Consider the following 24,108-nt stretch of genomic DNA (forward strand, 5'->3'; position numbering starts at 1 on the left):
CACTGGAGTGATAAATGATCAGATGGTCATGTACAGGTAGAGATACTGGTGTGCAAAAGAGCAGAAAAGTAAATAAATAAAAACAGTGTGGGGATGAGGTAGGTGAAAATGGGTGGGTTATTTACCAATAGACTATGTACAGCTGCAGCGATCGGTTAGCTGCTCAGATAGCACATGTTTGAAGTTGGTGAGGGAGATAAAAGTCTCCAACTTCAGGGATTTTTGCAATTCGTTCCAGTCACAGGCAGCAGAGTACTGGAACGAAAGGCGGCCAAATGAGGTGTTGGCTTTAGGGATGATCAGTGAGATACACCTGCTGGAGCGCGTGCTACGGATGGGTGTTGCCATCGTGACCAGTGAACTGAGATAAAGCGGAGCTTTACCTAGCATGGACTTGTAGATGACCTGGAGCCAGTGGGTCTGGCGACGAATATGTAGCGAGGGCCAGCCGACTAGAGCATACAAGTCGCAGTGGTGGGTGGTATAAGGTGCTTTAGTGACAAAACGGATGGCACTGTGATAAACTGCATCCAGTTTGCTGAGTAGAGTGTTGGAGGCAATTTTGTAGATGACATCGCCGAAGTCGAGGATCGGTAGGATAGTCAGTTTTACTAGGGTAAGTTTGGTGGCGTGAGTGAAGGAGGCTTTGTTGCGGAATAGAAAGCCGACTCTTGATTTGATTTTCGATTGGAGATGTTTGATATGAGTCTGGAAGGAGAGTTTACAGTCTAGCCAGACACCTAGGTACTTATAGGTGTCCACATATTCAAGGTCGGAACCATCCAGGGTGGTGATGCTCGTCGGGCATGCGGGTGCAGGCAGCGATCGGTTGAAAAGCATGCATTTGGTTTTACTAGCGTTTAAGAGCAGTTGGAGGCCACGGAAGGAGTGTTGTATGGCATTGAAGCTTGTTTGGAGGTTAGATAGCACAGTGTCCAAGGACGGGCCGGAAGTATATAGAATGGTGTCGTCTGCGTAGAGGTGGATCAGGGAATCGCCCGCAGCAAGAGCAACATCATTGATATATACAGAGAAAAGAGTCGGCCCGAGAATTGAACCCTGTGGCACCCCCATAGAGACTGCCAGAGGACCGGACAGCATGCCCTCCGATTTGACACACCGAACTCTGTCTGCAAAGTAATTGGTGAACCAGGCAAGGCAGTCATCCGAAAAACCGAGGCTACTGAGTCTGCCGATAAGAATATGGTGATTGACAGAGTCGAAAGCCTTGGCAAGGTCGATGAAGACGGCTGCACAGTACTGTCTTTTATCGATGGCAGTTATGATATCGTTTAGTACCTTGAGTGTGGCTGAGGTGCACCCGTGACCGGCTCGGAAACCAGATTGCACAGCGGAGAAGGTACGGTGGGATTCGAGATGGTCAGTGACCTGTTTGTTGACTTGGCTTTCGAAGGTCTGCTATTGTGAGCTCAAAAGAGAAGCCCACTGTGGCCTGCTCACCCAGTGCTTTTAGGTCAAATGTGAATTCCATAAACTTGAATACCCCTTCAGTTTTCAAATCAAGTAGAGGGCTTGTGCTGTTGCACGATAGCAACCACAGCCCACGTAAGTCAGTTTATAACATTCTGTCATTGGTTGCTCAGAGTTCCTCATATTTACATTGCCTGCAGCCTCAGGCCTTATGGGGGTAACCTTGGAAAAGTAATTCCAATTTCTATTCCTTCCTCTATTACTAATAGGGATAGACCAAATTATGTTGGGCTGGATGCTGATAGGGGAAACTTGTTGAAGGATCAGAGGAATTATTATTTTAGGCTATTTACAGAAAAACAAGTCCTGAATGCTTTGCTAGCAATAGACAATAATAAATCCAGAGGGGCCGAACAATTGGATCCTGGTCTGCTGAAGTGTGCAGCTCCCATCATTGTTGGCTCAGTAACCCACATTTCTAAACATTGTTTCAGGAAATACTTAAAAAGTATGGAAATCAGTGCTGCCACTCCATAAAGGCCTGGTTAGTAGTGATCTTAATAATTATTGGTCCATTTCAAGGCTTCCTGTCTAGCTAAGATTCTTGAACGCTTGGTAAATGCACAACTTAGCTCTTTTTTTATTTGAGAAATAAGGGTTTAGGCCTAGGCATAACACTATTACAGCAACCATTTTAGTTGTTAATGGTCTTGTCAATACTTTAGACTCTAAAATGAAATGTGCTGTTTGTGGACCTGTCAAAAGTTTTTCATACTGTCGATCATGTTATTTTATTGAATAAGTTGTCCTCGATAGGCCTGAGCTCTGATGCCTGTTCATGGTTTCATGATTATCTTAGTGACAGAACTCAGGCCATTGTGATTGACGGGGTTAAGTTCATTTCTTGAAGTACTGTACATAAAGATGCACCACAGGGGTCAATTTTGGGACCTGTTCTCTTCATTATTTATATAAACACCATTGGTCAATCTGTTAAAAACTGTCAATTTAATCTATATGTGGATGGTACTATTATGTATGCTATTGCCCCAACTGTTGATCTGACTGTGTCAAAACTCCAGTCAGATTGTATAGCTATGCCGGAATCCCTTGCTAATTTAAAACAAAATACATGTTGTTTTTAAACTCTCGTATGAATGTTTCAGATGAACTACATGTTTACTTATTAGCTGGTTTGAATGTGTTCATGCACAAAAATACTTAGGCACTTGGATTGATATGGATTTGACATTTAAAAAAAACAGACGAGCTGGTTAAAAAGCTAAGATTTAAAGTTGTCTTTTTCTACATAAACAGATTGTGCATTTCTCTAAACAGTAGCAAGCAGATTATTCAGTCAACCTTCTTATCTGTTCTTAATTATGGTGATATTATTTATCAAAGTGCAGCTGCTACTACTCTTAAACCTTTATATGCCATATACCATAGTGCCCTTCGTTTTGTTACAGGCAACAGTTTTGATACTCATTACTGCATCATGTATCAAAAGGTTGGCTGGACTTCGCTAAAGACCTGTACATCGCAAAATTACTACAAGGCCCTACTTCATAAACTTCCATATTATCTAATTTGTCTGTTGAAGTATAGACACCCGAGTCACCTAACCCGTTCACAGGATTGGTTAACTCTTCAGGTTCCTAGGGTCTCCACCGAGATGGGTAAACCTGCTATTAGTTTTAATGCAATTTAAAAAGTATTGAATGGACACACACACACACATTATACAGAGCACATTATTCCCTGTTAAAATAAAAGGTTAAAAAAATCCAAAATTAAGTATTGGCTTGGTTATGATTTCTTATTTACAAATTTTTCTCCTTGCACTAAGGGTGATAGGTGACTTTACGCTACATTTGACCAGGAAGGTCTGTGAGGGGTGCTATGGGATTATTTAAGATATTCATTGAAGAGGTAGGATTTCAGATGTTTTCAGGAAGATGGGCAGGGGCTCTGCTGTCTTAGCTTCTGGGGGACAGAGAAAAGCTTGGACTGTGCTGAGTGGGAACTGCTGTAGGGGTAGGAGGGCCAACAGACGAGCAGTGACAGAACGGAATGCTCAGGTTGGGTTGTAAGGTTTGAGCATAGCCTGAAGGGAGGGAAGGGCAGTTCCTCTTTCTGCTCCGTAGGCAAGTACCACAGTCTTGTAGTTGATGTGAGCTTCGACTGGAAACCAGTTGTCCGCAGCGGAGCGTGGTGACATGGGAAGGTTAAACACCAGACTATATTTTGTCTGAAAATGTTTATTGAAAAGATGAATACATTTGCACAATGAGCACTTGTCTCTCAAATACATCTGTCTATAGTGTCTTTATCAAGTAGGCCCTGAAACCTCCCATTGAAATCCGGACCAAATCTGTTAACTCATTTTTGACCTGGGAAAGAAAGATGGGGTCGTAAAGATTAGGGGAAAAAGGAGACAAGATATCAAAAGAAAGAGTTAACCTATATTATCTTTAATCCCTGAACCACAGGCCATGCCATTCAGACAACCAGTCCCCTCTCACCCCAGGGTGCTGCGGCTCAGATCAATGCCAGTGGGTTGAAGAGAGTGGAAAAGGCTATTCGGGCCCAAGGGCAGCCTGGTCTTGTCAATCCTGAGGTTGCATCTACAGGCATGGGCTGGAAGCCCCAGCGGTCAACCAGAATCAGGTGACTGACTTGGATAGGGAAAGGAAGAAAGAGCCATGTTACTCCAAGTTCATATGCTTTTCATCATAAAGCCAAAGATTAGCCTTGAAAGAGTGTGTCAATGTAAACTTCTCCTCTGACCTGTCAGGGTATTGAATGGCATAAGATGCTGCCAAGTAGCAGTCCAGACTGTGACCCAATAGGAGCATGCGATCCAGGTAAAGGGCCCGCCTCCAGTGCTGACTGACTGCTCCTCAGCCAGAGCTGAGTCCATGGGGAATTGGGGTCTGGAGCTATGTCCGAAACCCAGCAAGTCAAACACAAAGAGTGGTTGAGAGCGACAGAAGGGTCTAGGTTAAGTATCCAAAACCCTACCCCTCCCCCAAATCCATATCATGGACCATCCTAAGAGGTGTCTGTGCAACTGGAATAGAGGAGGAAAAGGGAAATGGTTAGGAGGACTCAATGTAGTACAAAAGGTATGTCCACTCCACTGGAAAAGTTAATATTTTGTACTGACTGACAAAAACACTATAGAGAAGGGGAGAGACAGTACCAGGCTTGGGAGCATTTAGCTGATTCCTGTTGGTGACAGATGGGTCCAGGGTCTCGGAAAAGGAGAGGCATGGAGGTGAGACAACAAAAAGTGTGGGCGATACAATGTGACATAATCAAGTAGTCAAGTCAGGACTGGTGGGTACTTTCAGACATATTAGATAAGGGGACTAACTGTCAAGGATCTTGGCTTCTGTGCTCTTCAGAATGGACATGGGCGTGGGGCACCACGAGGGCCAACACTCCCAGCCAGATACTAACTTACAGAGAGGACACACACGTCAAAAACAAAATCCCCATTAAATGTCTATTATGCAAAACTGTTATCAAACCAAAGTGCTCACTATTCATGATTATTTCCACAAACTTACTTTGGTTCAGTTTTGTTATAGGTACTAAGCTATATGGATCTGTTTTAATAAGGTCATACCAAGAAACATTTCGCTATTTGAATTTGAATTATTTTAAGAGTATAAAAAGTATTCTTTTTAATATCCAATTAGGAAAATTATTTTTGGGCCTTACTGCTATTAACCCATACAAAAGCATTGTATAACAAATTCACTATATGGAACAGGTAGTCTGCAAAAGATTCAAAAGGAAGTTTGTTTGGAATTGTCTGTCCTATATGTGAGAGATATAAGATCAGGAAACATTATTTATTTTGAACATGTATTAACCCTTATTTTCAGCACTGAACAATCTAAGCACTGTCTAAGAGGCAATTAATGCTTGATCTGAAAATGCTCTACTAAGCTATATAGAATTGCTTTTAGAAGGTCATATCAAGGATCATTTGCTATTTGATTTTGAATTTTAAGATCCATTAAAGTAAAAATAAATATATACAGTACCAGTCAAAAGTTTGGACACACCTACCCATCCAGGCTGTTTCTTTATTTTCTACATTGTAGAATAATAGTGAAGACATCAAAACTATGAAATAACACATAGGGAATCATGTAGTAACCAAAAATGTTTTAAACCAATCTAAATATATTTTATATTTGAGATTCTTCAAAGTAGTCACCCTTTGACTTGATGACAGCTCTGCACACTCCAAATAAGTATCTAAAGGAAGTTTGTTCCGAAGTGTCTGTCCTATATTTATGAGATATACGAACGTTCAGGCAACATTTATTGTTATATTTACACACTTTATTATCAACAGCATAAATCAAATTACAACTAGAATTGATAAATTCATAAAAAGGAAATACTCAATCTTTAGTGTCTACCATACACAACGGTTATCAAACCAAAGTGCTCACTTTTCTTAATTCCACTAATTTACATTGGTTCAATATCGTTCATCGCAAACTAAAGTCATACAGGGACATAGTCATACCACGTAGAATCAAAGTCGGACAGATGGGTCGTTGTTTATTAACATGGAACTACTGTACAGTGGATTATATGTTCAGGAGGGAATGTTGTTATTGTTACACCAGTTTTACTGACACGTCATTTTTGCGCTACGTCTGACGGAAGTGTATTTGACAAACAGTTTGATTCTCTCTGTACCTTTTGGGGTTTTTTGTTCATAAGAAAACATGTCCAACTCGGTAATTTCAGTTATTTCTCGATTCCTGGAAGAATACACGACCAAAACATCGAACAAATTGAAAGTGGTCGACGCGTACCTTTTCTACATCTTGCTAACCGGTGCATTGCAGTTTCTGTACTGCTTGCTGGTTGGCACCTTCCCATTTAACAGCTTCTTGGCTGGGTTCATATCATGTGTTGGCGCCTTCATCCTGGGAGGTAATTGACACACTGCACGGTCAATTTATTTGCATAATCTTGTGACATTCAGCAGTATTATACGTCACTGAAATATGAAGATAATCAATGGTAGCCACCATTATTGCTGAATAATCGATCTTCTCTTTGGTCCCTTCCTGCCTACAGTCTGCCTGCGTATCCAGATTAATCCAGATAACAAAGGAGACTTCCTGTCCATCTCCCAGGAAAGGGCCTTTGCAGATTTCTTATTAGCCCACACTGTCTTGCACCTTGTGGTCATTAATTTCATTGGTTGAGAAAACCAATGATTTAGATCCTCAGAACAGGTGTGAACAGTATATACACACACACCCTCCCTCAATGTTTTTAATTGTTATCCAGTGTTTTTTGTCAGCATGTTACTAACATGATTCATGTTTATTTCATTTCATAGATGAACAACTGACATGACCAAAATGCACCTGTCACCTCAAGACAACATTCATACAATTAGATTTACCCTGGCTGGAAGTGCAGGGACAGCTTAATAATGTCAGTAATGGCCTTTTTGTTCTACAAATTCCTGTAATTTGTGTTTCTGAAATAATTATTTTGTACTGTTTGTATGATTGTTGCAATCCGTTTGAAATAAATGAAACAGAATTCAAGCTACTGAGTTGTGATTTATTGAAATGTCTTTCCTTGCCAGTATTGGCAATGATTTTCTTAGGAGACTTAGATCATTCCATTGCTAGCACTGGAAAAGACTCCACATTTTGGACTTATTCTAATAAAGCTACTTGCATTGTAGGGCAATAGCTGTGACCCAATGATCATCTTTAGACGTGTAGTTTTCAAATATTAAAGGCAGAGGCATACACTAAATTCAATTATGCTTTTTTTCCTCTGTAAACTTGTCCCCAGGTTATTGTGCACAGCCCAATGGGATATCAACTATCTATCCAAAGTTGACCTTGTGCTGTGCTCATAACCAAGTGGGAAGATGGTAATTATCAGTTGTGAAGTCGTAAATACAAGTTGGATGCATTCACGTGTTTTGAACTTGTTGAGATATGCCGATTGGCTGATGACAAACAAGCTGCGTCAATTAAAAAGTACAGCTATCATGCTCGCAAACAAATTATAGTGTTAAAAATACATATTAACTCTTTATATGGGAATTGGCCTATATGTATAAGGCTAAATTGAAATGGTTCTTACAGAATAAGTATGAAAAGCATTTGCATAACCATGGTAGCGATTGATAAGGCACAGTTTGGAAATTATGGGTAAATGATTAGACCAAAGGTGTGTACACTGAATCCAAACCTTACACTGTTGATTTTACATGCATTCTACTGTAGTTTACACCACATTTGTTGATTACAAAATCTGAAAATACTCTGGATACATTCAGTAACACGATAAGATGATTCCTGGAAAATGTGGGGTAGGTGGAACAGAAAAACGGTCAGTATCTGGTGTGAACACCATTTGCATTATGCAGTGTGACACATCTCCTCTGCATAGAGTTGATCAGGCTGTTGATTGTGGTCTGTGGAATGTTGTCCCACTCCTCTTCAGTGGCTGTGCGAAGTTGCTGGATATTGGCGGGAACTGGAACACTGTCGTACATGTCGATCCAGTGCATCCCAAACAATGCTCAATGGGTGACGTGAGGTGAGTATGCCAGCTATAGAAGAACTGGGACATTTTCAGCTTCCAGCAATTGTGTACATATCCTTGTGACATGGGGCCGTGCATTATCATGCTGAAACATGAGGTGATTGTGGCGGATGAATGGCATGACAATGGTCCTCGGGATCTCATCACGGTATCTCTGTGCGTTCAAATTTCCATTTATAAAAGGCAATTGTGTTTGCTGTCCGTAGCTTATACCTGCCCATACCCTAACCCGTCCACCACCATGGGGCACAACGTCGACATCAGCAAACCGTTATCTCACATTACTGCATATATGTGGTCTGCGGTTGTGAGGCTGGTTGGACGTACTGACAAATTCTCTAAAATTACGTTATGGTAGACAAATAAACATTACATTCTCTGGCAATAGCTCTGTTGAACATTTCTGCAGTCAGCATGCCAATTGCACGCTCCCTCAAAACTTAAGACATCTGTCGCAGTGTGTTGTGTGACAAAACTGCAAATTTCAGAGCGGCCTTTTATTGTCCCCAGCACAAGGTGCTCCTGTGTAATGATAATGCTGTTTAATCAGCTTCCTGAAATACCACACCTGTCAGGTGGATGGATTATCTTGGCGAAGGAAACATGATCACTAACAGGGATGTAAACAAATGTGTGCACAAAATTTGAGAAAAATAAGATTTTTGTGCATATGGAACATTTCTGGGATATTTCATTTCAGCTCAAGACACATGGGACCAACACTTTACATGTTGCGTTTATATTTCTGTTCAGTGTATATATAATGTAATAAAATACCCCCTATAAGTATGTTCTTCTTCTTACATTGGTCTCTAGTTAAATCATTCGACGGGCCTTTTCGTTCTATGACAAACGTAGGGCAGTAGGATTCACTTTCATGTATGCACAGCACTTGGCAGTAAAATAGGAAAGTATTTTCAAACCCGGTGGTATTTGGTCTTCTCGTGTTTCCGTATGTAAATAATAAACTTTTCCTCCGAGAGGAAGAGGCAAAGCGAGAGGTTTCACTCTCGCCAACGTCTGTCCAAAAAAGCACGATGCGTTTCTATGGGCTTATTTTGGATCTAAGCTTGTCGCCTTCTTTCACGACTTTCGGACAACCAACTCCCATTGTTAGGGCGGAGACATGAGCATCTCGTCATTATATACAGATATCTGTTTTACCCTGCTTTTCCCGGCCCTGTCTAGATGGGATACAGATTTTGTCGAATTGACGTACATATTTTTGCATTTTAGCTAACCCCAACTATTTTCCTAACCTTAATCTAATTACCCTAACGTGCTACTCTAATTATCATAACCTGCTGCGTAAATCCCCCTAAACTCTATTACGAAAATTCAATTTTGACAAAAACTGTATCCCTTCTAGACAGAACCGCTTTTACCCGACCCTCACAGATAATTCTGAAAAACGTCCATGTAGCTACAGACAGTTACAGACAGGTAAATATATTTTCTGCATATATACTTTTCTAAACATAAGAGATTTATAATATTGCCATTTGATACGTTGGATGTGTAGCTAACATTATCTATAAAAGCCATCTAGAACTAATTATCTACAATAGCTAGCTAGGTTAACGTCAGCTAACGTTAGTTAGTTTAGGGAATTCCACGTACACTTAACATGTTCATTGAACTAATATAATCAAAATCAATAAATCAAAGTAGATTTTACCTGAATGTAGTATCCTGTTGAATTTAAAAAATAATTTATATTGCTTAAACATGCATTAAATTATACTGTTGCTGCTTCCTGTTGTCATGGATTTTTGATATGGCCGAGTATCAACAGTTTTTTAAATTCCTAATCAATATGCTGAAACAAGTCGTGATATTTTTAAGACCAATGCATAAGTTATTCGGAACACATGTTTTCAGATGACTTGTATCTTGCTAAATTTGTATTTTAGAAACTGCATACGCACCAATATTTACCAAATGGTCACTCAATTCTGGAATTGATTAGCTTGTTCCACTGTATAATTAGTAGCGCGCGCAAATGAATCACTCACATCGATATTGAAATTATTGGAACTGGGACAATAACAGCAGCGACATGTACCGTTTGCACTCTTCTAAACAGACAACCCTCAATGAACTTGTGTATACTATATACACAACATGTGGACACCCCTTCAAATAGTGGATTTGGCTATTTCAGCTGTTGCAAGTTGTATAAAATTGAGCACACAGCCATGCAATCTCCATTGACAAACATTGGCAGTAGCATAGCCCTACCGATGAGCTCAGTGACTTTCATCGTGGCACCGTCATAGGATGCCACCTTTTCAACAAGCCAGTTCATCAAATGTCTGTCCTGCTATAGCTACCCAGGCAACTGTAAGTGCTGTGGAAACGTCTAGGAGCAACAACGGCTCAGCCGTGTGGTGGTAGGCACAAGCTCACAGAACGTGACTGCCGAGTGCTGAAGCGTGTAGTGTGTAAAAATCTTCTGTCCTCGGTTGCAACACTCACTACCGAGTTCCAAACTGCCCTGGAAGCAATGTCAGCAAAATAACTGTTCTTCAGGAGCTTCATGAAATGGGTTTGCATGGCTGAGGAGCCGCACAGAAGCCTAAGATCACCATGCACAATGCCAAGCGTCGGCTGTTGTGGTGTAAAGCTTGCCAACTTTGGACTCTGGTGCAGTGGACATGCGTTCTCTGGAGTGATAAATCACACTTCACCGTCTGACGGACAAATCTGGGTTTGGTGAATGCCAGAAGAACGCTACCTGCCCCAATGCCTAGTGCTAACGGTAAAGTTTGGTGGAGGAGGAATAATGGTCTGGGGGCTGTTTTTCATGGTTTGGGCTAGACCCCTTGGAGCCAGTAAAGGGAAATCTTAACGCAACAGTAAACAATGAAATTCTAGAATGTTCTGTGCTTCCAACTTTGTGGCAACAGTTTGGGGAAAGCCCTATCCTGTTTCAGCATGACAATGCCCCCCGTGCAAAAAGCGATCTCCGTACAGAAATGGTTTGTCGAGATCGGTGTGGAAGAACATAAATGGCCTGCACAGAGCCCTGACCACAACCCAATCGAATGCCTTTGGGATGAATTGGAACGCCAACTGCGAGCCAGGCCTGACGCCCAACATCAGTGCCCGAACTCACTAATGCCCTTGTGGCTGCTGTGGGAACTTGCTTCCATTCAATGTTCCAACATCTAGTGGAAAGCCTTCTCAGAAGAGTGGAGGCTGTTATAGCAGCAAAGGGGGGACCAACTCCATATTAATGCACATGATTTTGGAATAAGATGATTGAGGAGCAGGTGTGCACATACTTGTAGTGTATATCTATCTATAGATGGCAACCAGTCATAGCCAGGAGCCATGTTTCCATCCACAGTTTTTATGTGAGTAAACTCATACCATATAAAAAATCACAGCTGTGAAGGAAACTGGTAGGTTCGGTTCAGTTTACAAACGCAGACAGATAATTGGTTAGTTTGACATGTTTGGGATCGTTTTGTGTTGGTAAAATTAATTATGCACAAATATTGATATAACCATATCAAAGTAAACTTGGAGTCACGTGATGATATGGTGTGAGGTCCTCCCAATATGACTAGTGAAACCATGCAGTTTATTATGATCGATTAATTCAATTTTTAACTTCACAGGATGGTGAAAGTGCTTGGTAATCTTGATGCTTCATTCCAATAAATATAGAGGTTCCTATTCTGGTGACGTGATGATTGATGCTTGGCTGCAGTTTGACAAATACAAATATTCTCGCTCTTATCCAAAATAATCTCATGTAGACTAAGACTAGCCTACCTGCACTGTATCTGTGAGCTGTTGGCTAGAGTAGGCACATTTGCTATTTAATGCAACTGTTTTTGTGACAAAACTATCGGTTTCTATTCAGTAAATGAAAATATACACATTTTGTGACGTTTATCTACATGTCTGTTTGGTGGAAACACACCACTGTTGGGAAAATGTGCATAATTTCTTTCTGTGAATTTTTGAATAGTCACATGAAAATCTGTCACCAATTGGATGGAAACATAGCTGCTAACCAACATTTCCATCCATAGTTTTTATGCAAGTAAAGTCATACTATATATACAGTTGAAGTTGGAAGTTTACATACACCTTAGCCAAATACATTTAAACTGAGTTTTTCACAATTCCTGACATTTAATCCTAGTAAAAATGACCTGTTTTAGGTCAGTTAGGATCACTTTAAGAATGTGAAATGTCAGATTAATAGTAGAGAGAATGATTTATTTCAGATTGTATTTATTTCATCACATTCCCAGTGGGTCAGAAGTTTACATACACTCAATTTGTATTTGGTAGCACTGCCTTTAAATTGTTTAACTTGGGTCAAACGTTTTGGGTAGCCTTCCACAAGCTTCCCACAATAAATTGGGTGAATTTTGGCCCATTACTCCTGACAGAGCTTGTGTAACTGAGTCAGGTTTGTAGGCTTCGTTGCTCGCACACACTTTTTCAGTTCTGCCCACAAATTTCAGGGCTTTGTGATGGCCATGCCAATACCTTGACTTTGTCGTCCTTAAGCCATTTTGCCACAACTTTGGAAGTATGCTTGGGGTCATTGTCCATTTGGAAGACCCATTTGTGACCAAGGTTTAACTTCCTGACTCATGTCTTGAGATGTTGCTTCAATATAGCCACATAATTTTCCTTTCCTCATGATGCCATCTGTATTGTGAAGTGCACCAGTCCCTCCTGCAGCAAAGCACCCCACAACATGATGCTGCCACCCCCGTGCTTCACGGTTGGGATGGTGTTCTTCGGCTTGCAAGCCTCCTCCTTTTTCCTCCAAACATAACAATGGTCATTATGGCCAAACAGTTCTATTTTTCTTTCATCAGACCAGAGAACATTTCTCCATGTGCAGTTGCAAACCGTAATCTGGCGGTTTTGGAGCAGTGGCTTTTTCCTTGCCGAGTGGCCTTTCAGGTTATGTCGATATAGGACTCGTGGATATAGATACTTTTGTACCTGTTTCCTCCAGCATCTTCACAAGGTCCTTTGCTGTTGTTCTGGGATTGATTTGCACTTTTCGCACCAAAGTATGTTAATCTCTAGGAGACCAAACGCGTCTCCTTCCTGAGCGGTATGACAGCTGCGTGGGTCCATGGTGTTTATAATTGCATAGTATTGTTTGTACAGATGAATGTGGTACCTTCAGGCATTTCGATATTGCTCCCAAGGATGAACCAGACTTGTGGAGGTCTACAATTTCTTTTCTGAGGTCTTGGCTCATTTCTTTTGATTTTCCCATGATGTCAAGCCAAGAGGCACTGAATTTGAAGGTAGGCCTTGAAATACATCCACAGGTCAATTCCTCCAATTCACTCAAATTATGTCAATTAGCCTATCAGAAGCTTCTAAAGACATGACATAATTTTCTGGAAATTTCCAAGCTGTTTAAAGGCACAGTCAACTTAGTGTATGTAAACTTCTGACCCACTGGAATTGTGATACAGTGAATTATAAGTCAAATAATCTGTAAACAATTGTTGGAAAAAATTACTTGTGTCATGTCGAAAGTAGATGTCCTAACCGACTTGCCCAAACTATAGTTTAACAAGAAATTTGTGGAGTGGTTGAAAAACAAGTTTTAATGACTCCAACCTAAGTGTATGTAAACTTCCAATTTCAACTGTATGTGTGTGTGTGTATATATATATATATATATTTAAAGCTTGTTTTTTAAATATATATATATTTAAAGCTATTTATCAACTACTCAAACAAGTATTTGGGTTTTTAAATAACATCAGGGTTGGCTTTCATTTGAATGCTAGTTTATCCCTAAAATCCATGAATTCTTGTGAGGCCAGAGATGGTAGGAGCACCCAATGTTTTTCTTGCCACGTGGTCAGAAAATGACAGCTGCTTTCTAAGCAATGATTTATATATACATTTCCAGTCAAAAGTTTGGACACGCCCACTCATTCAAGAGTTTTTCTTTATTTGTACTATTTTCTACGTTGTAGAATAATAGTGAAGACATCAAAACTATGAAATAACACATACGGAATCATGTAGTAACCAAAAACGTTTTTAACAAAACATAATCTATTCTTCAAAGTAGCCACCCTTTGCCTTGATGATAGCTTTTCACACAATTGGCATTCTCTCAACCAGCTTCACCTGGAATGCTTTTCCAACCGTCTTGAAGGATTTCCCACAAATGCTGAGCAATTGTTGGCTGCTTTTCCTTCACTCTGCGGTCCAACTCATCCCAAACCATCTCAATTGTGTCGAGGTCGGGTGATTGTGGAGGCCAGGTCATCTAATGCAGCACTCCATCACTCTCCTTATTTGTCTTATAGCCCTTACACTGCCTGGCAGTGTGTTTGGTCATTGTCCTTTTTAAAAACAAGTGATAGTCCCACTAAGCACAAACCAGATGGGATGGTGTATCGCTGCAGAATGCTGTGGTAGCCATGCTGGTTAAGCGTGCCTTGATTTCTAAATAAATCACAGACAGTGTCACCAGCAAAGCACCATCACACATGCTTCACGGTGGGAACCACACATGCAGAGATCATCCGTTCACCTACCTACTCTGCGTCTCACAAAGACATAGCAATTGGAACCCAAAATCTCAAATTTGAACTCATCAGACCAAAGGACAGATTTCCACCGGTCTAATGTCCATTGCTTGTGTCTTGGCCCAAGCAAGTCTCTTCTTATGATTGGTGTCCTTTAGTAGTGGTTTCTTTGCAGCAATTCGACCATGAATGCCTTATTGACACAGTCTCCTCTGAACAGTTGATGTTGAAATGTGTCTGTTACTTGAACTCTGTGAAGCATTTATTTTGGCTGCAATTTCTGAGGCTGGTAACTCTAATGATCTTAACCTCTGTAGCAGAGGTAACTTTGGGTCTTCCTTTCCTTTGGCGGTCCTCATGAGAGCCAGTTTCATCATAGCGCGTGATTGTTTTTCCAACTGTACTTGAAGAAACGTTCAAAGTTCTTGACATTTTCCAAATCGACTGATCTTCCTGTCTTAAAGTAATGATGGACTGTCATTTCTTTTTGCTTATTAGAGTTCTTGCCATAATATGGACTTGGCTTTTTACCAAATAGGGCTATCTTCTGTATACCATCCCTACCTTGTCACAACACAACTGATTGGCTCAAACGCATTAAGAAGGAAATATGTTTAACAAATTAACTTTTAACAAGACACACCTGTTAATTTAAATGCATTCCAGGTAACTGCCTTATGAAGCTGGTTGAGAGAATGCCAAGAGTGTGCAAAGCTGTCATCAAGGCAAAGGGTGGCTACTTTGAAGAATCTCAAATATAAAATATATTTTGATTTAACACATTTTTTGGTTACGACATGATTCCATGTGTTATTTCATAGCTTTAATTTCTTCACTAGTATTCATTTTATTCACACTGGCCTTGACTTTGAATGACTTTGACTGACTTTGAATCAACTCTTTTGCCAGTTCACTCAACTTATTTGGTGGGCCGAGTCCTCTTTGCATTCACAATGCTATGTTTAGCGTTGAAGATTTTACAAAAACACATTGACTTAAACTTAACTTGCAATTCATTTGTTTTGTTTGATGTACATTTCAAGTGAAACATCTGAGTCTCATCATCATTCCATTACTATGGAATTGCCCTTTAGCTAACATCAACATTGGTGCCATTGTTGCCTTTTATTTTGGCTTTGTTGTTAAGCCTTTTGATCTAACTCAACATTTGGGTGGTTTATTTTGTTATTGACAGGTCACGAGTCTGATCATCATCTGCTGAAAATTGGATCCAATGGATCAATATGTGAGATATGGAAATATTGGTCAGACAGAAGAGCTTTTTGTAGGTTGAGCCAAATTTGATCCATTCTTCAAAATGAGTAACAATTGAATTATACAATATCTAAAATAATCAGCTAGATGTTTTATTGATCTATGGTTTATTCTAACACCAACCGTGGTCTGTTCTAGGATCAATCATTGCATTGGAGTGAGGTTAAAGAGGAGGCTGAAGAATGTCAGATTTCAGCTGTGCCATTAGGAGTTGAAACGTCACAGGTTTTTAAAAAAGAGGACACTGATGGACAAGATCCTTCCTTTGAAACAGTTTCAGACGTCCATGGAGTCACAGAGCAAGAGCGTGGACCTAAAGGCAAGGTAAGTAGCTCCTCAACACTTTGCAAGCACCTTTGCAAAGCCAGGAGTTATACCCTATAAAAGTCCCGCCTGCTTCCTGGTGCAGTCTCATACTGTTTTTGAATGGGCGTCAAGCTTTTATCACCAAATACATGAAAATGGCGTCAATCAAATGTATTTATAAAGCCCTTTTTTACATTAGCCGATGTATAGAGATACATACAAACATATTTGTAAGTTAATTTACCTTTACCCAATGCCTTTTATGAAGGTTTTCGACAAAAAATAATGCAAGGCATCAGAAGTAAAATAATCCAGGAATATGAATATAATTGTACATGCATGTATATCTTTAATGCCTGGAGTCTCATCATCATTCCGTGACTATGGAATTGCCCTTTAGCTAACATCAACATTTTATGATATAAGCTTGATACTGAATGAATGATGTTTTCTCTGTGTAAGGTGCTGCCTTCACCAGCCCCAGTCAAAGAGGAGTCTGAAGAATGCTCCCTTCTGCCAGTAGATGAAGAGGAGGTTACCTTAATTACAGTAAAGGAAGAAGAGAATGAAGATGGGTTGAAGTCAGAAGATGAGAATATTGTGAAAGTGTCAGTTCCTTGGGAGCCGTTGGAAACATCACCATCATACTCAGATACAGATGATACAGAGGACAGTGAGATGGAAGGTGATAATGTGCGGGTGAGTTTAAGCATTTAATAACAGTGAAATAGACACTTTGAGAACGTTTTTTTGTTCCACTAGTTTTGAACATTCTTTACCCTACCTATTATAAGCTGTGTACACCAAACCACAAAACTAGCCTTCAACCTTCATGTTTTCTGACACTATGTGACTGCATTTGGAGTGTGCTACTGACATACAATACGTAGGCTATAGGTGTAGCGAAAATGTCTCAACCTAAACCAGATCTGAACTCGAGAACCAACTTCTCTCATTGAAAACAGCATATGTGACATCGAGATTAGTCAGGAACATTTATTCCATTGCCAAAATGGACAAAAATTTGCCAGTAGGTGAATTCTGGTCATAAAGTCAGTATCTTCCAATACTGAGTTTTGTGAGATTTGGGTTGGGTTTTGATTTCAACAATGCTCACTGACATGGGATAAAGAACTGCGGTGATTGAGCCATAACCAATTGCACGGCAGAGCACACAGACTCTAGCTATTTTGTCATGAACTTATCCTGTTGACATTTTGAAAGTTCACATAGAAAATTCCATTGAACTGTCTTGTGTTGAATAAAAACAGCTGGACATAATGAAATCGCATCTAAAAAAAAAAAAAAAAGTTTTGCAAAAGCCTAGTGTCGAATAAAAATGAAGTGTTTCCATTATCCATTTAGGCAAAGAAATTGTCGACAGCCTGTGTGCCCTCCCACCTATCTGTTTCATGTCTCAGGTTGCGAGCAATAGCCAGAATGGATAGATTGCGAGAGTTTACTAATATTTGCCATATTCTAATAATTCTCATGTGCCAACATATCGCTATGTTCCGTTCCATGGTGTGACTTGCACTCCTGTAGATCTGAAATAATACTTGGATGGTGAAACATGCATTAAGCAAACAAGAAAACAAAGTTGAAGCAATTTAGACATTCTTGAATGTCAAGACAATCTTTGTCCTGCAATGAATTGTTTTTTTAGTTTTTTTTATCGTTGAAATATACATATACAGCTGAAATCGGAAGTTTACACACACTTAGGTTGGAGTCATTAAAACTCGTTTTTCAACCACTCCACAAATGTCTTAGTTTTGGCAAGTCAGTTAGGACATCTACTTTGTGCATGACACAAGTAATTTTTCCAACAATTCTTTACAGACAGCTTCTTTCACTTATAATTCACTGTATCACAATTCCAGTGGGTCAGAAGTTTACATACACTAAGTTGACTGTGCCTTTAAACAGCTTGGGAAATTCCAGAAAATTATGTCATGCATTTAAAAGCTTCTGATAGGCTAATTGACATAATTTGAGTCAATTGGAGGTACCTGTGGATGTATTTCAAGGCCTACCTTCCAACTCAGTGCCTCTTTGCTTGACATGATGGGAAAATCAAAAGACATCAGCCAAGACCTCAGAAAATAAATTGTAGACCTCCACAAGTCTGATTCATCCTTGCGAGCAATTTCCAAATGCCTGAAGTTACCACGTTCATCTGTACAAACAATACTATGCAAGTATAAACACCATGGACCCACGCAGCCGTCATACCGCTCAGGAAGGAGACGCGTTCTGTCTCCTTGAGATGAACATACTTTGGTGCGAAAAGTGAAAATCAATCCCAGAACAACAGCAAAGGACCTTGTGAAGATGCTGAAGGGAACAGGTACAAAAGTATTTATATCCACAGTAAAACGAGTCCTGTATTGACCACTCAGAAAGTCCACTCAGCAAGGAAGAAGCCACTGCTCCAAAACCGGCATTAAAAACGCCAGACTATGGTTTGCAACTGCACATGGGGACAAAGATTGTACTTTTTGGAGAAATGTCCTCTGTTATGATGAAACAAAAATAGAACTGTTTGGCCATAATGACCATCATCCTCAAGGAGAGAGGCTTCAAGTCGAAGAACACCATCCCAATCGTGAAGCACGGGGGTGGCAGCATCATGTTGTGGGGGTGCTAAGCTGCAGGAGGAACTGGTGCACTTTACAAAATTGATGGCAATCATGAGGAAAGGAAAATGATGTGGCTATATTGAAGCAACATCTCAAGACAGGAAGTTGAAGCTTGGTCGCAAATGGGTCTTCCAAATGGACAATGACCCCAAGCATACTTCCAAAGTTGTGGCAAAATGTCTTAAGGACAACAAAGTTAAGGTATTGGAGTGGACATCACTCCAATAGAAAAGTTGTGGGTAGAACTGAAAAAGTGTGTGCGAACAAGGAGGCTTATAACCTGACTCCGTTACACCAGCTCTGTCAGGAGGAATGGGCCAAAATTCAGCCAACTTATTGTGGGAAGGTTGTGGAAGGCTACCCGAAACATTTGACCCAAGTTAAACAATTTAAAGGCAATGCTACTAAATACTAATTGAATGTATTTAAACTTCTGACCCCCTGGGAATGTGATGAAATAAATAAAAGCTGAAATAAATCATTATCTACTATTGTTCTGACATTTCACATTCTTAAAATGAAGTGGTGATCCTAAGACAGGTCATTTTTACCTCGGATTAAATGTCAGGAATTGTGAAAAACTCAGTTTAAATGTATTTGGCTAAGGTGTATGTAAACTTCCGACTTCAACTGTAGAAAGGAGTAGGAATTTAGATTTAAATGTGGAGTGGAGTGGAGCTTTATAGTTACGTGCACCATCAAAACTATTCGGCAAGCGTTTATTCGAAAAACACTGTTTCCATCATCATTTGTTGACAACAAGAAAATTCACCCCTGTCGAACGAAGAAATGTTGCTCTTTAGAGCTTTTTTTGTTTGTTGTTGCAACATTTCTTTTGTCAAATTAACCTAGTTCAATAGAAACCTGCCTAGTGAGACAGACCTGTCCAGCAGCGCAGCAGATTGACTCGGAATTTGTTTTCATAAGGCAACACGTAGCGCTTTTTTGTACTTAAGATATACTGCACCAAACACCTTAGTTAGATGTAAAATTGCTCCACTAAAACCTCTGTAAAACTTGATTCCAGATTTCTAAAGTTATCTTAGATTAATTCTGACTGTTTTTAGGAAGTGTAACTAGCTTTGTACCTATGATGTCCTATGGTGTCTCATGGGGGACAAACACCCAGTATCTGCCACATTGAACCACACCCCAAGACTGAAATTTTGTTTTTCTTCATGAGCAACAGAAAAACGTGCAATCGGTGCGTTCAGTCGCTTTTTAAGCCTAATGCTTCATAATAAAGTTAAGATTTCACAAACACGAAGCATAGCTTTCTTGAGCAGATACTAGCTTGAGTGCTGGGTCTAGTTAGTATTTAGCCAATTGTTGAAGGTAACTGACTTTTGGACTCAACTGAATTCACCCTCATCTCTGCTTAAAGGACTGTGAAAACGATGAGCATGACGTTTCAGTAGGATTAAAGATTGAAGATTGCAGCAGGACATCATTGGATCAAGGGACTGCACCAGGTACAGATGAGAAAGCGAATAATGTCGATATCAGTGTGTAACATAGGTGGGGTGGATTGCAGTTATTGTGTAGACATGATTGTGTTACATTAGCTCATAAGCTACGGCTCTTTATTGAAATAGAACTGCAATTCATTTTGTTTTTCTCTTTCCTTTAGGTGACTCTAAAGGTGTGTCCTCCTTCTATCCATGCCCCCAATGTGCGCTCGGCTTCACCATAGAGCGCTTTTTCCATGGGCACCTCAAGAGGGACCACCCCAAAGAGTACATTGCGATGTTGAAGTCTGGGAAAATCATAGCAAAAAAAGAAAACAGTGTACAGCTGACCCCAGCCACCTGCCCGCAATGTGGCAAAAGCTTCTACAATAAATATGTCATGCAAACGCATCAGAGGACTCACACAGGGGAGAAACCCTATCATTGTGTAGACTGTGGGAAGAGCTATGTCTGCGCTGAATCACTTAAAACACACAGAAGGACTCACACTGGGGAGAGACCATATAAATGCTTTGAGTGTGGGAAAGGATTTGGAGAACGATCCCAACGGATTAGACATGAAATGATCCACACAGGAAGACCATATAAATGCTCTCAATGTGACAAATGTTTTTGCTTTTCCAGAGATTTTAAGAGACATCAGTTGACACATAAGAAGACCCACACTGGACATAGACCCTATAATGTCCGCAGGTGTAAGAAGTCCTCTGGCAAGCTAGAAGCTCTCAAAGCACACCAGAAAACACACAAAGGAAAAAATACTTTTCAGTGCTCTGTGTGACAATTGTTTTGGATTTTTCAGAGACCATACCATACATCAGTTGACACGTACAGGGGAGAAATCGTTCACACAGCACCTAATGTCCTATAAACACCAGCCTGAGAGGCTTGAAGGAAGTCACAATATCATCTGCTACAGAATCGCAAGGTGTCACAGATGTGTGCCCTCAACTCAGTCTGGTGTCAAACTTTAACCATAACATTCAACACTGGCAGACATTTGATATGGGTAGTTAATTAGGTCAAAAGTATGAACATCTTTAAATAGTTCCAACAGATAATTGTAGACTAATAAGGGAAATGTCTTCCCACACATATAATCATGCTTATTACATACCAATTACTATAATCAGTAAATCAAATACTGGAAAATAATTGATCAATTCATTTTCCCTTTACAGTCCCCCTTTGGTCAAACAGACGTAAACATACGTGTCGCGCCCTATGACCACAGATGCCTTAATGCATATAGATTACTACAAATTTCACTGTGTAGATCCCCACAATCAACCTGCCATTTAAACAACAACATTGTTTGCAATCCCAAATCAATTACAGGCAGGCTTCTACCAATTGTTTACAGTTCAGACTCACAGCACAAATGAAATGTATGACTATTAGAGATGGCTTTGATGATGATGTCCCGATGTCAATGTCCAGGAGATTGTATTTAACCAACCAGACAAGCTTTCAACACCATCACCAGCTGCACATTCTGCCTCATCAGATTCTCCCACACACCAGTAGCATGATAGAAGTTTCGATAAGATCTCCCCATGCCTGCTCCACGTGCTTAGTCTCAGGACACATGCATTGATAGCTCAGATGCTGTACACAGGTTGCTTCGCTCAGCCTAGTAGTTGAAAGACAGGGCAGTTGTTGTGGATGCTGTTTTTCAGCTGGTTAGAGAGGCTGGGGTCTTGCACTGATCTGGTCAAATTAATCAGATGCATATAGGTACCCTCTGGGGGCTGTATGGCCATCACCTCGAGGAAATGATAAGATTAATTAGGCCATTACAAATACATATTACCACAAGTACATTCTTGACACAATAATCTTTAACAAGACACACATGATTAGTCATCAACACGTGTCTCCGTTCTTGATTAAACACAGGCATAGTTATACTCTTGTCTTACAACAAAATTATCTACCATTCCCACTGGAACTGTCAGATCCCCCATTGATTTTATTTTTTCCCCTGGTTTTGAATGAGGTTAAACCCCTTTTCATTAGATATGTAGATATGGTTCCGTGTGGCTCAGTTGGTAGAGCATGGTGCTTGCAAAGCCAGGGTTGTGGGTTTGTTTCACACTGGGGACCGCTATGAAAAAATATGAAAATGTATGTACTCAGCACTGTACATCACTCTGAATAAGCGCATCTGCTAGATGACTAAAATGTAAATGTAATATCATATTTGTATATCTCCTTCAGGATAATAAAATGCAGCATATATTACATTTTAAGTACACAGTGCTGAGCTGTCTGTTTATTTTAATTTTATTTTACCAGGCAGGTCAATTAAGAACAAATTCTTATTTATAATGATAGCCTTTTTACCAAACAAAAAGTCATATTAGTTATAATTTCTATTTAATTTGTCCACCTAAAAGTAAAACATTCCATACTTCAGGATTATCCAATAAGTGTCTCAAATTACACATACTCCTATTTTCATTTACTCTAACCTGGAGCCCCAAGTGTGGCTCCCAACAGGTTTTTAAAAATGAAACACTTTTGTTCACAGGGAGGACACAGCACCCTTTACTTTCTCATTATTGGAAGGCATAGTTTGTATTTTAGTCTTAAGTTTTACTGTAGAATTACCAATCTTTATTTGCTATATTATAAATGTCTTATTTTTTTATTAATATGTAACTATAAAATACATCAGCCATGTATCAATGTTCACCAAATTAAAAATGTCGTAACTATCACTTGAACTACTCAATCACAGTCATGAAATTTGTCAGGCAACTCAAGGGCTTCACATACTCTTGTCTTTTTGAGAGAAAAAAAGTATTTATTGTCCTGTCAGAGAAATTTCACATATCAACACGGCTGCCTTCTCAGCCTAATCTTATATTTCGACCAAAAGCTCCAGCCATTCACACGGCTGGCCCTTCACATACCACCATCTTTTCTCCATGTTTTTGTAACTTTGTTCTACCATGACAAAAGAAGCAGACATCTAACGGGATGGTGAAAGGCAAGTCACAAATATAGAACCATAGTTCCAAAAGTAGACCAGTGGCTACCCATCATTCAGGGCATGTGGGGTATAGCCTACCTGTTTAGCAAAAAAATATGAATATATATATATATATATATTTTTAATGGTTTTGCATGTTATTTTGGCATTAATACGTGTCATATCAGTTCGCAAACAATGTAAAAGAACAACATTAAGTTAATAAAGCTTTATACAAACATGGTCTCTTTTTTGCTTTCTTGAGTAAGGCAGCTCCAAAATGCAGGTGTTTCAGCCTAGCTCAGTGCTTTCGGTGGTGGTGGGGCAGCCAGCGTAAAGTACAGAGCGTAGGGGTTGGTAATGTCCTCTACTTGTGCTGTGATTGGCTCAGGGTTCTGTCACTCATGGGGTCACTACGTCACCACAAAATCTACAGGGAGAGCTCGGAAATTCAAGCCCCTTGGGTGCTGCCATAGATTTACATTAGAAATCCCCATCCAAGAAGTTTGGCCACAGATAAAATGACGTCAAATCACGTTATATCTACCGAAGCTTTGATTGGATTGATCATTATGCTTTCAAAATCTTAGCTAGCAAGCTAGACAAGCAGTCATCATGAATCAAGTTGAAAATCTACTGGCAAATCCTTGTCATATGAAGAGAAATTATAGATAAAACGTATTGGTGCTCATCGGCCATTGGACATAAACATGACACAAGTTGGAAATCGCAAATTCAACAATGATTGGTTTGGAAGGAATCAGTGGCTAACTGCAAGCGTTGCAAAGCAGTATCAAAAAGGAGACCGGGGGTTGCTAAACCCTGGTCCTTGACAGCGGAACTCACAGAAT

The 24,108-nt window shown here is 40.0% G+C and overlaps 2 protein-coding genes and 1 pseudogene across 3 annotated transcripts; 2 read left to right on the forward strand and 1 right to left on the reverse strand.

The window, feature by feature from the left end:
• Positions 1-3,703: 3,703 nt before the first annotated feature.
• On the reverse strand, positions 3,704-4,986 carry LOC135556873 ((Lyso)-N-acylphosphatidylethanolamine lipase-like; annotated as a pseudogene).
• Positions 4,987-6,085: 1,099 nt separating this feature from the next.
• On the forward strand, positions 6,086-7,028 carry LOC135556376 (dolichyl-diphosphooligosaccharide--protein glycosyltransferase subunit DAD1-like). Its single transcript, XM_064989533.1, has 3 exons — positions 6,086-6,399; positions 6,547-6,707; positions 6,815-7,028. Exons 1-2 carry the CDS (start codon positions 6,189-6,191, stop codon positions 6,675-6,677), a joined length of 342 nt encoding a protein of 113 aa, XP_064845605.1. The 5' UTR covers positions 6,086-6,188; the 3' UTR covers positions 6,678-6,707; positions 6,815-7,028.
• Positions 7,029-9,044: 2,016 nt separating this feature from the next.
• On the forward strand, positions 9,045-23,499 carry LOC135556377 (zinc finger protein 774-like). 2 transcript variants are annotated; one of them, XM_064989534.1, is made up of 6 exons: positions 9,045-9,489; positions 15,784-15,873; positions 16,002-16,187; positions 16,632-16,868; positions 20,196-20,283; positions 20,442-23,499. In XM_064989534.1, the coding sequence occupies exons 2-6, from the start codon at positions 15,823-15,825 to the stop codon at positions 21,059-21,061; spliced, it is 1,182 nt and encodes a 393-aa protein (XP_064845606.1). In that variant the 5' UTR covers positions 9,045-9,489; positions 15,784-15,822; the 3' UTR covers positions 21,062-23,499. The 2 variants fall into 2 exon arrangements, with proteins under 2 accessions (XP_064845606.1, XP_064845607.1); XM_064989535.1 differs by having other exon boundaries at positions 15,784-15,834.
• The last annotated feature ends 609 nt before the right edge of the window (positions 23,500-24,108 follow it).

The sequence above is a fragment of the Oncorhynchus masou genome, chromosome 15 (genome assembly GCF_036934945.1).
Source record: "Oncorhynchus masou masou isolate Uvic2021 chromosome 15, UVic_Omas_1.1, whole genome shotgun sequence".
Lineage (NCBI taxonomy): Eukaryota > Metazoa > Chordata > Actinopteri > Salmoniformes > Salmonidae > Oncorhynchus > Oncorhynchus masou.